Source organism: Hyperoodon ampullatus, assembly GCF_949752795.1.
Source record: "Hyperoodon ampullatus genome assembly, chromosome: 9".
Classification (NCBI taxonomy): Eukaryota; Metazoa; Chordata; class Mammalia; order Artiodactyla; family Ziphiidae; genus Hyperoodon; species Hyperoodon ampullatus.
Window position 1 is genome coordinate 11,921,985 of NC_136922.1, and position 22,091 is coordinate 11,944,075.

Genomic DNA, 22,091 nt, shown 5'->3' on the forward strand with positions numbered 1-22,091 from the left:
AAAGGATTAATCTCCAAAATACAGAAGCAGCTCATGCACCTCCACATCAAAAAAAAAAACAAAAAAAAAAAAACCCAATCCAAAAATGCGCAGAAGACCTAAATAGACATTTCTCCAAAGAAGACATACAGATTGCCAACAAACACATGAAAGGATGCTCAACATCACTAATCATTAGAGAAATGCAAATCAAAACTACAATGAGGTTTATCACCTCACACCAATCAGAATGGCCATCACCAAAAAACTGACAAACAATAAATGCTGCAGAGGGTGTGGAGTAAAGGGAACCCTCTTGCACTGTTGGTGGGAATGTAAATTGATACAGCCACTATGGAGAACAGTAGGGAGGTTCCTTTAAAAACTAAAAATAGAACTACTGTACAACCCAGCAATCCCACTACTGGGCATATACCCTGAGAAAACCATAATTCAAAAAGAGTCATATACCACAATGTTCACTGCAGCACTATTTACAATAGCCAGGACGTGGAAGCAACCTCAGTGTCCATCGACAGATGAATGGATAAAGATGATGTAGCACATATATACAATGGAATATTACTCAGCCATAAAAAGAAACGAAATTGAGTTTTTTGTAGTCGGGTGGATGGACCTAGAGACTGTCATACAGAGTGAAGTAAGTCAGAAAGAGAAAAACAAATACCGTATGCTAACACATATAGATGGAATCTAAAAAAAAATGGTTCTGAAGACCTAGGGGCAGGACAGGAATAAAGATGTAGATCTAGAGAATGGAGTTGAGGACACGGGGTGGGACAAGGCTAAGCTGGGACGAAGTGAGAGAGTGGCATGGACATATATACACTACCAAATGTAAAATTGATAGCTAGTGGGCAGCAACCGCATAGCACAGGGACATCAGCTCGGTGCTTTGTGACTACCTAGAGGGGTGGGATAGGGAGGGTGGGAGGGAGATGCAAGAGGGAGGAGGTATGGGGATATATGTATATGTATAGCTGATTCACTTTGTTATACATCAGAAACTAACACACCACTGTAAAGCAATTATACTCCAATAAAGATGTTTAAAAAAAAAAAGAGTCCAAATGACTATGTGGCTAAGTGGTTTTCCAATAAAACCTGGCTTATTCAGACAGCATGCCACTTACTCTTCCCTGAGAAAGGCACACACAGCACATTATATAATTGTTTGGAATTTCATTTCAAATGTTCCATAGTTCTTACAATGAGGTGTTTTAAAAAAGGATTTAAATAGATAACTAGGTTTTAAAAATCACAGAGTTTGCACCATACACTGGCTATACCAATATGAGGTTGCAGAATTGGGTACAGTGTTGATTCAACTGTCAGCTCTAGAGAGACCACATACATGATAAATGATAAATATTAGTTGCTGGATTTCTTCAAATCCAAAACACCATCAATCATAATATTAAGAAGTAAGGGCTTTCTGGTGGTGCAGTGGATAAGAATCTGCCTGCCAGTGCAGGGGACATGGGTTTGATCCCTGGTCTGGGAAGATCCCACATGCTGCGGAGCAACTAAGCCCATGCACCACCACTACTGAGCCTGTGCTCTAGAGCCCACGAGCCACAACTACTGAAGCCTGCGCGCCTAGAGCCCATGCTCCACAACAAGAGAAACCACTGCAATGTGAAGCCCGCACACTGAACGAAGAGTAGCCCCCGCTCTCCACAACTAGAGAAAGCCCACGTGCAGCAACGAAGATCCAACACAGACAAAAATAAATAAATATATAAATTAAAAAAGTAAAATACATGCTGCAAATTATAATTGTAAGATGCCATCAAATGTAAGACGCAATTTTAGAGATACCAAAATGTAAAAGAAACTTCTGTATTTTAGAATCAATGAAATATGTCATTAGTTATTAAGAAATATTTACTGACTACACTCAATATTTTGTAATAACCTATAATGGAAAAGAATCTGAAAAGGAATATATATGTAATATGTATATATGTATGTATGTATATATATATTTGAACCACTGTGCTGTACACCTGAAACTAACACGATGTTGTAAATCAACTATACCTCAATAAATAAAATAAAATAAAAAATAAAGCAAGAAAAAATATTTATTGAGGACTTTCTATTGTCTATAGTTCAGTATTAAGAACTATTAGATATATAAAAATACCTAACACAGTCCCTGACCTTGGGGGATTTCAAACCCATTTAAAAAAGAAAACACACATGTGAAAAATTAAATAATGATATGAATTAACTAATGATATGAAAACGTCATACAAAACACACTACAAAAGCATATAACTCTGGATGAAGTTTAATTTCTACAAAGTAATTCTCCCTACCTTAAAAAGTAAAAGCCTTAATTTTGGAAGTTTGTCAGAAAAGAGAGAATCAGAGTATATTTATATTCAAATGCCATAGGTGGTTGTTTTATTTTATCTTTGTGAAATGTTTACATTAATGTTGAACATTAGCAATCCTCTTCAAGTACTACTGGGCACATACTAATTATAGATATTAACTCTTACATATACCTCTACTGAACACATAATAAATACTGTAGTAAGAAACAAAGGTAAGAAATTGCAAGACTTGAGTTCAGAAAATTTCAAATGAATTGTTCAGTGGTCCACATCCAATCTTCAGTTTTCCTGTACTCTCTCACAAACTAATTAGGAAAAGAGATCAACAAAAACATCTTGCCCACATAGGAAGCAGCTACTCTATGTAAGATTCAACATAGTCATGGCTTACAATAAACAGAGACTCAAACATTTATTAAGAATGCTAAAAAGTGCAAATTGCATCATCAAAATTTTATTATGAAATACAAGTGAGGGTGTGTAAACCCCTTTGTAATCAGTAAAAATTACTTCTAACCAAACTGTATTTTTTTACCAACTGCTAATAAAACACTGTTTGGGGCTGACTTAAAATACCTACATTATGCTTGCCAAGTCACTTCTGATTATAATTTGGTTTCTAATATTACTGATACCATAAAGAGGATACCCTAGATGATAGATATTTTTTTTAAAAAACCTGGGAACTAAAAATATATATTTCTCCTCCTACCATAAATCAATACCAGAAAGACAATGTATTAAACTACAATGTTTCTCAGACTTCCCTGGTAAGAATCACCTGGAGTGTGAGTTTAAAATATAGATCCCCAGACCCCCTCTTCTGGAGAACATGATTCTCTGGGACAGGGAATTTGTATTTTGGCAAATTCCCCAGCTAATTATTGTCAGAGAATGTGTGGGAAAAAACACTAAGGGAATACCTTTCCCGTACCTTGGTTATTTTTTAAAATAAATTAATTTATAAAAAAAAGAAGCATTAACAGTTATAAAAGCACTGGGATTTTGAGTACTTAAAACCAGTTGATTTGGAGGAGCGCAAATCAGATATATCCAGTAAAAAAACCAATATTTGTCATTTTCAAGATCCATTTATCTTTTATAGTTAAGAAACTATATGACAAACCTTTTTAAGTATTTAGCAGCGTACTTCTCTGCTCTTTTTTTGTTTATTTATTTATTTATTTTCGTATTAGTCATCCATTCTATACACATCAGTGTATACATGTCAATCCCAATCTCCCAATTCATCACACCACGACCCCCAACCCCGCCGCTTTCCCCCCTTGGTGTCCATACGTTTGTTATTTACATCTGTATCTCAATTTCTGCTCTGCAAACCGGATCACCTGTACCATTTTCTAGGTTCAACATATATGCATTAATACACGATATTTGTTTTTCTCTTTCTGACTTACTTCACTCTGTATGACACTCTCTAGATCCATCCACGTCACTACAAATGACCCAACTTCATTCCTTTTCATGGCTGAGTAATACTCCATTGTATATATGTACCACATCTTCTTTATCCATTCATCTGTCGATGGGCATTTAGGTTGCTTCCATGACCGGGCTATTGTAAATAGTGCTGCAATGAACATTGGGGTGCATGTGTCTTTTTGAATTATGGTTTTCTCAGGGTATATGCCCAGTAGTGGGATTGCTGGGTCATATGGTAATTCTATTTTTAGTTTTTTAAGGAACCTCCATACTGTTCGCCATAGTGGCTGTATCAATTTACATTCCCACCGACAGTGCAAGAGGGTTCCCTTTTGTCCACACCCTCTCCAGCATTTGTTGTTTGTAGATTTTCTGATGATGCCCATTCTAACTGGTGTGAGGTGATACTTCATGGTAGTTTTGATTTGCATTTCTCTAATAATTAGTGATGTTGAGCAGCTTTTCATGTGCTTCTTGGCCATCTGTATGTCTTCTTTGGAGAAAGGTCTATTTAGGTCTTCTGCCCATTTTTGGATTGGGTTGTTTGTTTTTTTAATATTGAGCTGCATGTGCTGTTTATATATTTTGGAGATTAATCCTTCGCTCGATGATTCATTTGCAAATATTTTCACCCATTCTGAGGGTTATCTTTTTGTCTTGTTTATGGTTTCCTTTGTTGTGCAAAAGCTTTGAAGTTTCATTAGGTCCCATTTTTTTATTTTTGTTTTTATTTCCATTACTCTAGGAGGTGGATCAAAAAATATCTTGCTGTGATTTATGTCAGAGTGTTCTTCCTATGTTTTCCTCTAAGAGTTTTACACTGCCCGGTCTTACATTTAGGTCTCTAATCCATTTTGTTTATTTTTGTGTATGGTGTTAGGGAGTGTTCTAATTTCATTCTTTTACAAGTAGCTATCCAGTTTTCACAGCACCAATTATTGAAAGACTGGCTTTTCTCCATTGTATATCCTTGCCTCCTTTGTCATAGATTAGTTGACCATAGGTGCGTGGGTTTATCTCTGGGCTTTATATACTGTTCCATTGATCTATATTTCTGTTTTTGTGCCAGTACCATATTGTCTTGATGACTGTAGCTTTGTAGTATAGTCTGAAGTCAGGGAGTCTGATTCCTCCAGCTCCGTTTTTTTCCCTCAAGACTGCCTTGGCTATTCGGGGTCTTTTGAGTCTCCATACAAATTTTAAGATTCCTTGTTCTATTTCTGTGAAAAATGCCATTGGGAATTTGATAGGGATTGCACTGAATCTGTAGATTGCTTTGGGTAGTACAGTCATTTCCACAATATTGATTCTTCCAATCCAAGAACATGGTATATCTCTCCATCTGTTGGTATCACCTTTAATTTCTTTCATCAGTGTCTTACAGTTTTCTGCATACAGGTTTTTGTACCCCTAGGTAGGTTTATTCCTAGGTATTTTATTCTTTTTGTTGCAATTGTAAATGGGAGTGTTTCCTTCATTTCTCTTTCAGATTTTTCATCCTTAGTGTATAGGAATGCAAGAGATTTCTGTGCATTAATTTTGTATCCTGCTACTTTACCAAATTCATTGATTAGCTCTAGTAGTTTTCTGGTGGCATCTTCAGGATTCTCTATCTATAGTATCATATCATCTGCAAACAGTGACAGTTTTACTTCTTCTTTTCCAATTTGTATTCCTTTTATTTCTTTTTCTTCTCTGATTGCCGTGGCTAGGATTTCCAAGACTATGTTGAGTAACAGTGGTAAGAGTGGTCATCCTCATCTTGTTCCTGATCTTAGAGGAAATGCTTTCAGTTTTTCACCATTGAGAACGATGTTTACTGTGGGTTTGTCATATATAGCCTTTATTATGTTGAAGTAGATTTCTTCTATGCCCACTTCCTGGAGAGTTTTTATCATAAATGGGTGTTGAATTTTGTCAAAAGCTTTTTCTGCATCTATTGAGATGATCATATGGTTTTTTTTCTTCTATTTGTTAATATGCTGTATCATATTGATTGATTTGTGTATATTGAAGAATCCTTGCAACCCTGGGATAAATCCCACTTGATCATGGTGTATGATCCTTTTAATGTGTTGTTGGACTCTGTTTGCTAGTATTTTGTTGATTTCTGCATCTATATTCATCAGTGATAGTGGTTTGTAGTTTTCTTTTTTTGTAGTATCTTGGTCTGGTATTGGTATCAAGGTGATGGTGGCCTCATAGAGTGAGTTTGGGAGTGTTCCTTCTGCAATTTTTTGGAAGAGTTTGAGAAGGATGGGTGTTAGCTCTTCTCTAAATGTTTGATAGAACTCACCTGTGAAGCCATCTGGTCCTGGACTTTTGTTTGTTGGAAGATTTTTAATCACAGTTTCAATTTCATTACTTGTGATTGGTCTGTTCATATATTCTATTTCTTAATGGTTCAGTCTTGGAAGGTTATATCTTTCTAAGAATTTGTCCACTTCTTCCAGGTTGTCCATTTTATTGGCATAGAGTTGCTTGTAGTAGTCTCTTAGGATGCTTTGTATTTCTGTGGTGTCTGTTGTAATTTCTCCTTTTTCATTTCTAATTTTATTGATTTGAGTCCTGGCCCTCTTTTTCTTGATGAGTCTGGCTAATGGTTTATCAATTTTGTTTATCTTCTCAAAGAACCAATTTTTAGTTTTATTGATCTTTGCTATTATTTTCTCTGTTTCTATTTCATTTATTTCTGCTCTGATCTTTATGATTTCTTTCTTTCTGCTGACTTTGGGTTTTCTTTGTTCTTCTTTCTCTAGTTCCTTTAGGTGTAACGTTAGATTGTTTATTTGAGATTTTTCTTGTTTCTTGAGGTAGGCTTGTATAGCTATGAACTTCCCTCTTAGAACTGCTTTTGCTGCATCCCATAGGTTTTGGATCATCGTGTTTTCACTGTCATTTGTCTCTAGGTATTTTTTTATTTCCTCTTTGATTTCTTCAGTGATCTCTTGGTTATTTAGTAACATATTGTTTAGCCTCCATGTGTTTGTGTTTTTTACGTTTTTTCCCCTGTGATTCATTTCTAATCTCATAGCATTGTGGTCAGAAAAGATGCTTGATATGATTTCAATATTCTTAAATTTACTGAGGCTTGATTTGTGACCAAATATGTGATCTATCCTGGAGAATGTTCCTTGCACACTTGAGAAGAAAGTGTATTCTGCTGTTTTTGGATGGAATGTCCTACAAATATCAATTAAATCTATCTGGTCTATTGTGTCATTTAAAGCTTGTGTTTCCTTATTTATTTTCATTTTGGATGATCAGTCCATTGGTGTAAGTGAGGTGTTAAAGTCCCCTACTATTATTGTGTTATTGTCTATTTCCTCTTTTATAGCTGTTAGCGGTTGCCTTATGTATTGAAGTACTCCTATGTTGGTTGCATATATATTTATAATTGTTATATCTTCTTCTTGGATTGATCCCTTGATCATTATGTAGTGTCCTTCTTTGTCTCTTATAACAGTCTTTATTTTAAAGTCTATTTTATCTGACATGAGTATTGCTACTCCAGCTTTCTTTTGATTTCCATTTGCACGGAATATCTTTTTCCATCCCCTCACTTTCAGTCTGTATGTGTCCCTAGGTCTGAAGTGGGTCTCTTGTAGGCAGCATATATATGGGTCTTGTTTTTGTATCCATTCAGCAAGCCTGTGTCTTTTGCTTGGAGCATTTAATCCATTCACGTTTAAGGTAATTATCGATATGTATCGATATGTTCCTACGACCATTTTCTTAATTGTTTTGGGTTTTTTTTTTTAGGTCCTTTTCTTCTCTTGTGTTTCCCAGTTAGAGAAGTTCCTTTAGCATTTGTTGTAGAGCTGGTTTGGTGGTGCTGAATTTTCTTATCTTTTGCTTGTCTATAAAGCTTTTGATTTCTCCATCGAATCTGAATGAGGTCTCTGCTGGGTAGAGTAATCTGGTTGTAGGTTCTTCCCTTTCATCACTTTAAGTATATCATGCCACTCCCTTCTGGCTTGTAGAGTTTCTGCTGAGAAATCAGCTGTTAACCTTATGGGAGTTCCCTTGTTTGTTATTTGTCGTTTGTCCCTTGCTGCTTTCAATAATTTTCCTTTTTCTTTAATTTTTGCCAATTTTATTACTATGTATCTCGGTGTGTTTCTCCTTGGGTTTATCCTGTGTGGGACTCTCTGCACTTCCTGGACTTGGGTGGCTATTTCCTTTCCCATGTTAGGGAAGTTTTCGACTATAATCTCTTCAAATATTTTCTCAGGTCCTTTCTCTCTCTCTTCTCCTTCTGGGACCCCTATAATGCGAATGTTGTTGCGTTTAATGTTGTCCCAGAGGTCTCTTAGGCTGTCTTCATTTCTTTTCATTCTTTTTTCTTTATTCTGTTCTGTGGCAGTGAATTCCACCATTCTGTCTTCCAGGTCACTTATCCGTTCTTCTGCCTCAGTTATTTTGCTATGGATTCTTTCTACTGTAGTTTTCATTTCAGTTATTGTTTTGTTCATCTCTGTTTGTTTGTTCTTTAAATCTTCTAGATCTTTGTTAAACATTTCTTGCATCTCCTCGATCTTTGCCTCCATTTTTTTCCCGAGGTCCTGGATCATCTTCACTATCATTATTCTGAATTCTTTTTCTGGAAGATTGCCTATCTCCCTTTCATTTAGTTGTTTTTCTGGGGTTTTATCTTCTTCCTTCATCTGGTACATAGCCCTCTGCCTTTTCATGTTGTCTATCTTTCTGTGAATGTGGTTTTTGTACCACAGGCTGCAGGATTGTAGTTCTTCTTGCTTCTACTGTCTGCCCTCTGGTGGAGGAGGCTATCTAAGAGACTTGTGCAAGTTTCCTGATGGGAGGGACTGGTGGTAGGTAGAGCTGGCTGTTGCTCTGGTGAGCAGAGCTCAGTAAAACTTTAATCCACTTGTCTCATTATGGGTGGGGCTAGGTTCCCTCCCTGTTGGTTGTTTGGCCTGAGGCGACCCAACACTGTAGCCTACCCGGGCTCTTTGGTGGGGCTAATGGTGGACTCTGGGGGGGCTCACACCAAGAAGTACTTCCCAGAACTTCTGCTGCCAGTGTCCTTGTCCCTTGGTGAGCCACAGCTGCCCCCCACCTCTGCAGGAGACCCTCCAACACTAGCAGGTAGGTCTGGTTCAGTCTCCCTTGGGGTCACTGCTCCTTCCCCTGGGTCCCGATTCGCACACTACTTTGCGCGTGCCCTCCAAGAGTGGAGTCTCTGTTTCCGCCGGTCTTGTCGAAGTCCTGCAATCAAATCCCGTTACCCTTCAAAGTCTGATTCTCTAGGAATTCCTCCTCCCGTTGCCGGACCCCCAGGTTGGGAAGCCTGATGTGTGGCTCAGAACCTTCACACCAGTGGGTGGACTCCTGTGGTATAAGTGTTCTCCAGTTTGTGAGTCACCCACCCAGCAGTTATGGGATTTGATTTTATTGTGATAGCATGCCTCCTACTGTCTCATTGCGGCTTCTTCTTTGTCTTTGCATGTGGGGTATCTTTTTCGGTGAGTTCCAGTGTCTTCCTGTCGATGACTATTCAGCAGTTAGTTGTGATTCCAGTGTTTTCGAAAGAGGGAGTGAGAGCATGTCCTTCTACTCCGCCATCTTGAACCAACGTCCAGTTCCTTGGTTATTTATCAGCATCTTCCAATTTTGTTTTTGGTTTGGGGAGTCCCTGATTTTAGGCTGATCACCTCTGAAGACTCTGGACTTCCTGCAAAGCTGAGGACTAGATCCAGGAGTCTGCATGCTCATAAAAACCCTTTTCAGGAAATTATTACTAACCTTATATAATGGGTGGGAAAATTAAGTCTCAGATTCACTTGGCCTATACCATGTATTTTGAGGGCACCCCCCAAAAAATATCTACATTATTTATCAGAAGAGAATACAATTTGATATCCCAGCAACAGTGAGGCCATAAGCCATCAAATATCATTTTAAAACAGGTTAAATGAATAACTATATCTATTTGGACATAGGCAGTTCTGTATTGCTGGCATAGATTTAATTTGTGTTCTTTCAAAAAAGTAATTCTTGTTTAAATGAAGAAGTTATGCATGGCAAGAATTTAAATTACCCTAACAAGTGCCAACATGAGTAAGATAAAGCATGCCAAAAGAGAGAGTCAGAGCTTACTATTAAACTAAAGAAAAAGACAACAGTGTACATCAGATACAGCTGGCCCTCCGTATCCCTGGATTTTGCTTCCATGGTGGATTGAATCTCTGGATGAAGAAACCACAGATACAGAGGGTCTGCTGTACCATGCCGTTTCACATACGGGACTTGAGCATACATGGGAGGTCCTATAACCAATAACCCCCACCCTCCCAGGATACAGAATTCAAAGGGCATTTTCTGTGAATTCTATGTATAAGTCCTTGAACCAACTGTGGAGGAATCATGAAGAAATAAGAATTTGTCCTTATCCAATCTAATCTAATAGAAAAGGCAAGAAACTAACTCAAATAAATATAGAGTAAAATATAGTCAGCATTATAATAGAGTTACAAGCAAAATGTGACAATACACATCACTTCTGTTGCTGATGTCTTAGAAGCTTTACAGAAGATTTTTTAAGAATGCCAGCTTGAAGGAAGAATAGGAATTTAACAATTGAATTTGAGAGAATAAAGCGTTCTAGGCTAAGGGAAAAGCATGGAGAAAGAGAGAAAGTCATGGAATGTATAGGGAATTGTGGGAAGTACTGCCAATTTGTGCCCATCAGGAGGTGCAGGCTATGGGAGATGAGAGAAGATGATAAACAGCAAGATTTGGAAGAACCTTGAAACCAATGCCCAAGGGCTGGCCTTTAGAAGGAAGTCTTAGGATATCCAAGTTTTGAGCACTTGTGCCTTAGTAAGATTAAATAGACAACAATGTGGAAGATGGACTGGATGGGAAATAGGCTGGAGGTGAACAGACCAGTTAGGAAGCTACTGCAATCATCTTAGCAAGAGGTACTGGAAGGAAAGCGTTCAAGTGTGAAAAACTTTCTGAGGGAGAAAATGATGGGATTAAATGTCAACCACCTGGGTGGGATGAATCTCACGTTTGCAGCCTGAGTAACCCAGAGCAGTGGTCCCCAACCATCTTGGCACCAGGGACCGATTTCGTGGAAGACACGGTGGGGTGAGAGGAGATGGTTCAGGAGGTATGCAAGTGATGGGGAGTGATGGGGAACAGCAGAGAAAGCTTCGCTCCTCGCTCGCTGCTCACTTCCTGCTGTGCAGACTGGTTCTTAACAGGCCGCTATTGGTCTTCGGACTGTGGCGGGGGGGTTGGTGACCCCTGACCCAGAGGATAGGGAGAGAGTATATAATCAGTGATGTGATATAAACCCTTGACAGTCAACAGTGTATTATTAAGGGAGAAGAAAAGGTAGTGGTAAATTTTGGAGTATGAAGGTTTTATGGGATTTTGTTGTCTGAGTAGAAGGTTGGAATAGAACACTATTCAAGATGAATTCCAGCTCTGTTTCACCTGACTGCCCATAGAATAGCTGTTTCTGAATTGCCTTTGACCTTGTTCCATTGGCCTACTCGTCTATTCAAGAAATATTTAGTAAATGCTTACAGAGACTGTACTAGACAACTGGGGCAAATCAGTGAACAAAATAGAAATGCATTCTTGCCTTCAAGGAACTTGCATTTCAGCAGGAACAGTCACACAATAAATAACATACATAATTAAATAAATGAAGTATATCATGTGTTAGAAGTGAACAAAGGGCTATGGGGGAAAAAAGAGACGACTATGAAAGATGAGGAACAGTGATTGTAAGGCAAGGGTAGGGGATGTCACAAGTCACAGACTTTGAACCGTAGTTCAGAGTTTATCTAAGGATGCTGTTGGGACATTGCTCACTACATTTATCTGTTTCCTCTTAATGAAAGCATAGGAGAGATTCAGTAGGTTTCTATAGAGTTCTGACTTCTTACCACCATGAATCAGCTAACTGATCACATTTTCCTCTTGGCACTAGTGGCTAGAAAGCTAAAAGCTAAATCTCTAATCTGTGGTCTTCTTCTAAACCATGTATGGAGACTCACAGCATTTTTTGGTACCTGTTTTCATCTTATTTTCTGAATATCATTTTCCTATTGCCTTGATTTCTTCACATACTTTTATCTTATTGTGTATTTTAATCAGCTAAAATCCAATTTAGATCTCCTGAGGTATAAATAAATATGCAAAAATAAACTGCTAAAATTACTTTTTTTTTTTTTTACAGTTTTGGCCTCTTTTGACACCAAAATGAGAGGCTTTAATTAAGGTTAAATCTGTTAAAATAATACATTTAAATAGTGACTGTATATGTAACCTCATGAGAAGTATATTTGTAACCTAGCAGGACCCTATGGGGCCTTCCCAGGACAGACCACCCCATGTCCTACACCTGCCTCTTACTTGTAGAAAAACTTTAGCTTCCTAGGCCTTCCCTGAGTGCCAAAGCATAAATTTAATCAGAGAAGTAAGAAAATGTGGAAACAAAGGCAAACAGCCAAGCAAGACAAAATTATAATAGTTTAGTCATGGACCTTTAGTTCCTCCTCAAGGGCTATAGATAATATTCTGAGACATGTCCTCTGAGCTGCTGTGCAGATACTGAAACCCCCACCAGGTGGTTAACTGTATGCTGCCCACAAACATCTTGACCCCAGACCAGTTGGAACCAGAGGCTGATAATATCAACTCCTGATTACCTTGCCATCAACCAGTCAGAAGAATGTCCATGAGCTGATCACATACCCCACAACCCTCTCCCTCACCCTGTCTTTAAAAAACCTTTCCCTGAAAGCCACTGGGAAGTTCAGGTCTTTTGAGCACTAGCTGCCTGGACTCCTTGTTTGGTGCCCTGATATAAACACTGTACTTCCCTTCACCACAAGCTGGTGTCCATAGATTGGCTTTACTGTGTGCAGGCGAGTGGACCCAAGTTTGGTTTGGTAACACATTTGCCTTCTGTACCAGTCACAGACATTTTGGGTACTTACATGAAATTCACACAGCCTGTGCCAGCAGGTGGAGCAATCCAGACGAAGCTGAGGTTGGTTGTGGGCAGATGACTCACATGAGAGGCCACCACACTGCACATAAACTGGTTACCAAACTGATGGTCAGACATGATCCCTGACAAACAGAAAGGAAGGAAAGGTGTTATAAAAACAATAAAACAAAGTCCTTATGATGGCATAATAATATTTTCTGGACATTTTTCTTTTATGTTAAGATTCAACATGCTGTTTGGCTTCCCCGTAAGTTACGCAATTTTCCACTTCCTATTGTCAGAAGGAAATGAATTGTTTAAAACATTATTGTTAAGGAGCAATCTACTAAATTATTGCTATAGTATTTGCTTCATTTTGATTTTGTTGACTGGTCTTTGCCCATCAACAAAGACCACCAGGAACACGGTATAACAAGGTTGGATTTATTTGAAGTGTTTGCAGCAATGGAGACCAAATACTATTGGGAACTTGGAGGTATCTCAGTATGAGGATGTTAGGAGGAGCTTGTTAAAATATTTGGGCTTGTGTTAGGTTATTTTAGAGAGTAGGGTGATCAAGCTGGCCCAGGAATTTCCCGATTGTAGGACTGAAAGTCCTGCGTCCTGGGGACCCCCTCAGTCTTGTTGGGGAGGTTCCAGGTAAAGGTGGTTTTGCTTCTGGATTTGGTACTATCAGAACGTGGGAGCAATTTTATCACTGAGTATCTTAATTTTTACCTATGAGACATGAGGAATGGAGTACGGCTAAAGCTGAGATCGATAAAAAAGCAGCGGAGCGTTAGCATGGAGAGGTGATGTTGGTCAGTTTTGTGGTTTGCACCATGTTCTTGCTTTTGTCTGTGTTCGGGCATGATTACAAGGTGATCTTGTTTTTGCCTCAAACCACAACTGTCTCAGAGTGGATGACCTATGAAACTGCTCCTGTTCAACACGAGAACATCATGGCCTAGCTGAATACCAAGTCAGCTCCCAGTTGAGCTATCAGGAGATGCTTTTTTTTTTTAATAAGGTGATTCTCTTATGTTTACCTCAGATATAAAATATTAATAGATAACTCAACACTAAGAAAATGAAAAACTTGATTTTTTAAAATAGGCAAAAGATCTCACCAAAAAAGATATATAGATGGCAAATAAGCATACAAAAAGATGTTCAACATCATATGTCATTAGAGAATTGCAAATTAAAACAATGAAATGCCTCTACACACCTAATATTCAACCGAAGTCCAAAACACTGACAATTCCAAACGCTGGTAAGGATGTGGAACTACAGTAACTTATTCATTGCTGGTGAGAATGCAAAATGGTATAGCCATTTTGGAAGACAGTTCGGTGTTTTCTTACAAAAATCAACATACTCTTACCACATAATCCAGAAATCACACTCCTTGGTATTCACTCAAATAAACTGAAAATTTATGTCCACTCAAAAACCTGCATATGGATGTGTATAGCAGTTTTATTCATAAGTGTCAAAACTTGGAAATAACCAAGATATCCTTTATTAAGTGAATGGATAAACTGGTACATCCAAACAATAGAATATTTTTCAGAGTTAAAAGGAAATGAGCTACCAAGCCATGAAAAGACATGAATAAATAAGTGCATAGTACTAAATGAAAGAAGCCAATATGAAAGAACTACATGTTGTATGGTTCCAACTATGTGACATTCTAGAAAAGGTAAAATTATGGAGACAGTGGTTGCCGGGGTGAGGAGGGAAGGAGGGAGGTATGACTAGGCAGAGCACAGAGGATTTGTAGGTCAGTGAAACTATTCTTTATATTAGTGCAATGGTGAATACACAACACCAAGAACGAAACCTAATGTAAAGTATGGACTTTGAGTGACAATGATGTGTCAGTGTAGGTTCATCTGCTGTAACAAAGGTATCACTGTGGTGCAGGATGCCTGGGAGGCTGGGGGGGGTGGTATATGGAAAAACGTTTTACTCAATTTTGCTGTGACCTAAAACTGCTCTAAAAATAAAGTTTTTAATAAAAAAAAAACATTGCCAGGAGTGGGCAGTTAAATAAAAAATTAACTTGTTGGCTTTGTGAACTTGGGCAAATGGCTTACTCTCTCTGAGATCCAGTTTCCCTGTCTTTAAAATGAAAACACATGTCCACTCCATCCTAAAGTTATTGTGAGAATTAAATGACTCAATACATATGGCAGCATCTGGTACAGTACCCCTGTATTTGGATAGGTGCCCTGCTTACATGTCATCACAGCAGTTCACACATTGCTCCATCATACCCTGGACCATCTTTCCAGGGAGTCTACGAGGGACTAGGTCTTTAATCTTTATATTTGAAGCGACTATCACAATGTCTGGCACATCACAGATACTCAAGAAATATTTTCTAAATAAATACAAGAATAATTTAACTATAAAAATAAAAGACAATTTAATTATACACATTACATCAACTAATGAAATAGAATCTTCTAGAATAGCAAGTTGTTCAGAATAGGTCATACTGGCTAAAGAAATAGAAGAACAAGTCTATATTTTGACATATCCTAATGATGTTACTTTTCTCAAGTATGTATATATATATATATATATATATATATATATATATATATATATATATGGGTATTTTTAAAGCTGTATCTTGAGACAAAACGATGAAAGTCATCAAGCCAGAGAAACCACAAGGTTAGAGAGGATGACAGACTCCAGACTCCCAAGGAAATCACAGAGTGCTGAAGGAGACTCAGCAGCCGTGACTCAGGAATTGCCACTTCCCTCTGGTCGGGCATAAAGCAGGGATCCAGTGTATGGAAAATGATACATATGCAGGAGTCAGCCTGGCCAAAAATGAAAGCAAAAGTTCCAGCTACAATCATGTGGGAATGGAAATGAATCAAACAAAATAACGTTTCAGGGTCACAGAGTCTTGGTAACAGAATTCATGTTCAAGTATCTCCTCACTCCTCAAAGCTCCTCTTAGAAAGTGAGTCATGTCTAGACTGCATATTACTTGACAGAATTTTAAAAGGTAGCTATAGAGTTGCAATTGCCTCATGCCCTACCCTGGGTAAATACCCTACAGGATGACATTCTTGCAATCCAACCGTCTAGCACGGCAGTTCTCCAACTTGGCTACACAGAAGCATCACCTAAACAGATTGAATAAATACTGGTTCCCAGACATTCTGAGTGAATCAGCAGAAAAAAACAGTATTTACAGAATCCCTGTGTTGCATCAAACATTGGGTTAGGCCCTATGGAGGTACACAGAAGAAATATAGAACATTGTCCCTACCTTGAAATGACTTCAGCTGGGACGAGAAAACTGGAATAAACTAACATTATAAATAGAACAACTAGAAAATAAGTAAGTGCTAACTGGGTGGTATTTGTGAAAAATACAAAAGAGGAGAGAAAGAGTGATTAATGCGGACAATTGTAATAATGACAACTAATGTTTATTGAGCACTTACTATGGCCTGACACTATTCTAAGCGTTTCATGAATATTTACTTGTTTAAGGCTCTTAACAATCCTATGCAGTAGGAGCTGTTATTTTCTCTATTTTACCCATGAGGAAACTAATATGATGAAGACAAATACTTGCTTACAGTTATACAGCAAGGGCAGTATAGCCTGGATTCAAACAAGCATCCTTGCTGCACAGTCAGAAATGGCACTGTAGACAACAAGGTCCTACTGTATAGGGAACTATATTCAATATCTTATAGTAAACTTATAATAGAAAAAGAAAAAAATGACTTTGTTGAAGAGGGAGATTGGAATTGAGTTTTCAGGGGAAAACTAAGATTTCCCATATTTGTTTTTATGTACACGAGGCAGGAGAGTATAAGCACGAGATCGTACCCTCAGCTCTGTCACCCGCTGCTGCATGACCTTGGTCAGGGTGCTCCCTCTCAAGCTTCAGTTCCAACATCTATAAACTGCTGGTCCATGATCTCTAAGACTCCTTTCAGTGCCTTAGCTCTCTGAGTACAATTTAAATGAACAGAAGAAAGATGGGAGGACAGCTCACAAAGGCAGACATAATGAGCAAAGGCAGACATAATGAGCAGAGGTATGCATACAAAATGAGAACGAGGAGGAGAGCAGTCAGCATCAGCTTCCAGTGTTCTGTGAAACACAATTTACTGCATGTGCCACAGCGATCTTCTTAATGGCTTTTGTGTCATGAAAGACATATGCCATCTAATATATGTGATTTGGAAACCTACTCTTGGATAACTTTAATTTGAATTCGATAATGAATTTAAATTTACGATGGTGCTTTCCCTTGCTGCATGCTGGATAATAGGATATATATATTGAGTTTTAATATTACTTGAAAAAGGGGAAATCAGATCTATGATAAAAGAATTTAATTACACTGTGTATCTCAGGGAGATATATACATATAAAATATATATGTGTGTAGTGTAGCTGTAACAAAGATTTTATTTTCATTGTTGTGGCTATGTGTAAATTTTCATACAAAAATTTTTTTCTGTGGAATTTCTTCCCCCGAAAAAGAAGCTGTTCTTTTCCAAGAGAACTGGACTATGAGAGAAAGAAAGCACTTCAAGAAGTATGGCTCTCTTTGTCTAACTTTGGATGAAGAGGTAAAGGGTATCCTTCAGTCTGTGAGGTTCTATGAGACCGATAACTGTCCTGATAGATTTTAAAGCATTTATGTTATAGATACATTTTCCTTTTGAATATTGTGTACACACATATGAAAAATAGGAATATTGACAATCTAACTATAATTTCTGTATCAAGAAATAACCAAGGTAACTTTTTAATATAACTCTTCCTTTGACAAAGTATGAGTGTTTTAAATTCATTAAATTCTTCAAACCATTGGATAGCTAATTTAAAATTATCTAGCATCTCTCTTCTTAATCAAAGTTGTGGTTAAAGGATAGGAATCTATGCCAGAGTTTCCTTTATCCACATTATACTTCTACAAGATTAAGCTCACGATGTCTTTAATTGTTCTAAAGTTGCTTCCATGATCCCTTTTAAGACAGTGATACTCATTTCTGTGCCTTCCGGGGTGTCATTTTCCTTGACAAGTCTTCAGTTATTTTAAGTTTGTGACTAAACCTTGTATGAACTCCATTTTCCCTCAGGAATATTATTCTATGCTTTTAATGTGCATACCTTGAGTCTTCAGAACTTTAACTAGAATTTCTATGATTCCCCCATTTTGAAAATAAAATGTACACATCCTCATAAAAATGTAGGCTATTCGCTTCCAAGGAACACCCTGAAGATGTTATTACCAAAAATAACCAATGTACTAGGAAAATTACACATTCATGTTGGGTTTATTCTATATTTTATAGATTAAAGATGTGGATTATTCAAATCAGTTCAGTTTGTAATTTGCCATAGTTGGTGTTAAAGTGGGTAGAAGCATGTCCTGTTTTTTTCATGTGATTCAAGAACTAAGATATCTGTGGATGGGCTATCACGAAATAAAGGGAAAGTACATTAAGATTATAGATTTTTGGTTTGTGATAAATGTAACCTTCATACATAAAAATTATGAAATCTTAAATATTTTATTGTTTCAAACACTTTCAGAAAGTATGGCAGAATATTTTGTCAGGAAGTTTATTAAATTCATTAACTTATGTCTGTATAAAAAGTGTAAGAACAGACAAATATTTAAGATGATTTCTGTTTCCTTTTATTTTCATCATTTTTTCTTTGTTTCAGAGGGATATCTAAAGGCTTACATGAGTTAATAAAAAGTAGACTGTTCTGAAAATGTAGTCTGGAAAGTTACTGTTATATTTTAAGTGAAGAGAGAAAGTGAATTATGGAGTTCCTTTATGTCATTCTTTAATCTTTTCATTTGATTCAAATATGAATAACTGTTTACTTGCAGAATTTGACTTGTCTATTATTTGCCTTCTTTGCTAGGTCAATGTACACAAATATTTCAACAAAGCTAAACATGATTTTATATGCTGAAAAGTAATCACCGAACTTCCCGAAAACATACTTATTGCAGCTTATCTGTGAAGTACCAGTCTGATGAAAATGGATATGAAAATAATAGCTTTCAAGTAGTGATACAAGTTAATGAAAAGTATGGGCATCCACACTCACACATATGTACTGGGTATATTTAACTTTTAAAGCATTGATTTGAAGGCATTTGGTTTCAAATTTAGGTCTAGAGGGAAAAAAGTATGAAAATCTTTCTGGAATTGTATGTCTATGGGTATACATTATAAATGTATGAGGATCCATGCTATTCCCATACATCCTGTTGGTTATACACAAAGAGCTTATTCTAAGTCAACCTGATTCTTTCCTCACTCATGCAGTTACAAAGGTGAGAATTCTTGCTTTTGCCTTCCCTCTCCATCCCTCTTCCAGCACTACTGTTTATCAAATGCCCTCTCTGTGCCAGGTGTTTTCCCCATGTTATTACCTTATGACTATTATAGAGGCAATAGAGGGGAAAGGTTGAGAGCACAGACCCTGCAGGCAGTCTGCCTGGGTTCAGATCTTTGCTCCACTACCAAGGAATTGTGGAATTTTGGGCAGGTTACTGAAACACTGTTCCCACTTTCCCCTCCAGGAAAATGGAGATAACAATAGGGTGGCTCTGAAGATTAGATGAATATACGCACATAGTTAGCACTATATGTGTTAGCTGTTACTATCATTCCCACTTCAGAAATAGATGAGAATTATCAAGAACCGGTGGATTTAAGTGACTTTCTCCAACACTTAAACAAGTGTTCATAACAGAGCTAGTGAACAGCACTGGAACACAGATCCGTCTTCTTATCTTACACTGTCCACTGGATTCCTCCCTCCTTGTGTCCATAAGAGGCAGTACCTCAATTCCGGGACAGACCCCTGTGTCAATCCAACCTAAATCCAAATCCAGTGATGAAATGCAAACCATCTGAGAGTGAGCATGAAGAGGGCCGCTGCTCTAGAAACAAGCTCAGGTGCTGTCCTCCCCCCAATTCCAACCCTCTCTCTCCAAAGATGTTAATTTCTTATCAGACAGTTTTTGGATAACTTTTGTCCTCTTGCTAGACACATCCCTGAGTTAGGTACAGATGTGAGACATCTTTAGGTCAAAAGTGCTCCCCTAAGGGGCGAAGCCATCCAGTTACACTTAGGTCTATGTGGCCGCTGAGTTTGACAGAGCAGCATCCTTTCCAAAGAGTTATGTAAAGTCTGCACTGTATTTAACTTAAAAATATGTTTAAATTTAAAAATTTAAACATATTTAATATGTTTCAAAGCATATCTCTGCTGCCTTTCCTCCTAACACTGCATACTACGCCTCCCCTCTTAAAAGTTGCTTGGTGGTAGATAATCGCTACACATTGTCTGCCCCCAGCCTTTCCAAACTAATTGCACCACGCTGGCTATGTGTCCAGACCTATACTCCCCTCCTTTTCACTGTTGCACTTGACTGAATCTGGATTTCCCCACACTTGGTCCTCACTTCATATTGCATTCTTCTATATTCAAGTCTCATGAGCGTTGGTCTAGTAGGTGGAAACTAAGTTACATGCCTTCACCCTAGAAAGGAAGTATGAAAATTCTATTTGGGGATGCTGGTACTAACAATATGGGAAACTGTATAGAAATGGTGGCCAATCATAGACTGCTTATGTCTACTTCAGAGGGAAATTTCAAAGTCTATAAAGTTCTGGATTTCTTGATCCAAAAATAGCTAAAATAACTGATAGTCTTAAAAGACCACAGCTTTTAGGACTATTTCCATGAACCTATACATTGAGTTCTTTACCCTTGACCTTGAACAGGCTTTCTGTCACAGGAAAAGTACTGCTCATAGCAGTCAACCTATTTGATGGACAGGAGCAAGAGCTCCCCATACCCTTGCTGCACAGCCTAATAGATTTCCCCAAAAGTCACACAAGCAGAGAAGATGTGCCTCTGGTTTCTGACTCCAGAGGTGTAAATCTGGAATAAATGACAGAGATCCTGCTAAAGGAGGAACATCAATGAGCCAGCATAATATTTATTATCTCAGCTAAAGTACACTACCTACCTGGTCTTAGAGTCACTCCAATCAATTATCAACTCTTTCTGATGTTACCTCAAAATTTTTTCAACTGTGTCCCCTCTTGCCTACCCTTCCCACCATGGCTTTATTTCAGGCTTTCATTATCTCTTTTTTTGACCAGTGCCAATAGCTCCCAAACTCGTCTCTGTATTCAGTTTTGCCTCAGGTTAATTCTCAGTACAGGTATCTTTCTAAAATGCAAATCTGATTTTATCATTCTACTGATTTAAATCCTTCAGTGCAATCCAAACTTGACAAAATTAGTCCTAAGTACTTCAACATGAAATTCTGTCCTCTATCTAACTGGGCTCATCTATCATGACCCTTACTCAAACTTCATACTCTATCAAAACCAAACTGAATATAGTTGTATGTACTTATCTCTGGCTTTGCTCCTGTTCCTTCTGCCTAGACCAGGGGTCAGCAAACTATGACCCACTGGTCAAATCTGGACTATGGCCTGTTTTTGTACAACCACTGAACTAAGAATAGTTTTACATTTTGAAAAGTTGTAAAAAAAAATGAAAAATATGCAAAAGAGACCTACCGTTATAACCTGAAAAGCCTAAAATGCTAACTATCTGGCCATTTACAGAAAAAGTTTGCTGACCCTTGACCTAAAGTGCCCTTTCTTCCTCTGGCTTGGCTAAACCATTACTTTTCACTTAATACACACAAGATCATAAACCATCTCCTCCACGAAATTTTCCTGTACAACCCCTCCAGTATCCAAGGATACTGTTAGGAACATTTGCATGTTCTCGTAATACCCAGAGAACCGTTCTGTTATTGAAGTACTCATTGCATTACAGAGAGTTACCTGTCTTCCCCATTAGACAAGTTAGTTATATTATGAATTATTTTATCTACAAAAATTTATCATACGCACATAATAAATGTTAATGGAATGAACTGTTGCTGCATAAAGGCATTGCAATTGACATCATATGGTATTACAGTAATTTAAATGACAGGAGCTCTCCGTGGTACTGGAGAGACTCTGCCTCCAGCTTCTTCCCATACAATGCCCAGAACCTTTTGTGTTTCTCAGTTACTTTCACCAGCCTCTATCATGACTTCATGACTTTTTCTGCTACTTTCTAGTCAACTTTCCATAGAATCCTAACTAACTCTTGTCCAACTCTCTTCTGCTCCAGTTAATTGTACATAGCTTTTTGGTCAGGGCATTTGGTGTGCACAGATAGCCATATACTCGCACACAATTTCTAGCCTCTTTGCAGTTCAAGGGCCCATG

General features: G+C 37.8%; 1 protein-coding gene across 1 annotated transcript in view; it reads right to left on the reverse strand.

Annotated features, from left to right (window-relative positions):
* The window catches only part of RELN (reelin), a gene marked incomplete at both ends in the record, with an annotated part of 529,938 nt that overhangs the window by 367,978 nt on the left and 139,869 nt on the right, over positions 1–22,091 (reverse strand). The window contains one exon of the mRNA XM_079711605.1: positions 12,770–12,905. Coding sequence (XP_079567731.1) covers positions 12,770–12,905 — 136 coding nt within the window. The remainder of the gene's footprint in view (positions 1–12,769; positions 12,906–22,091) is intronic.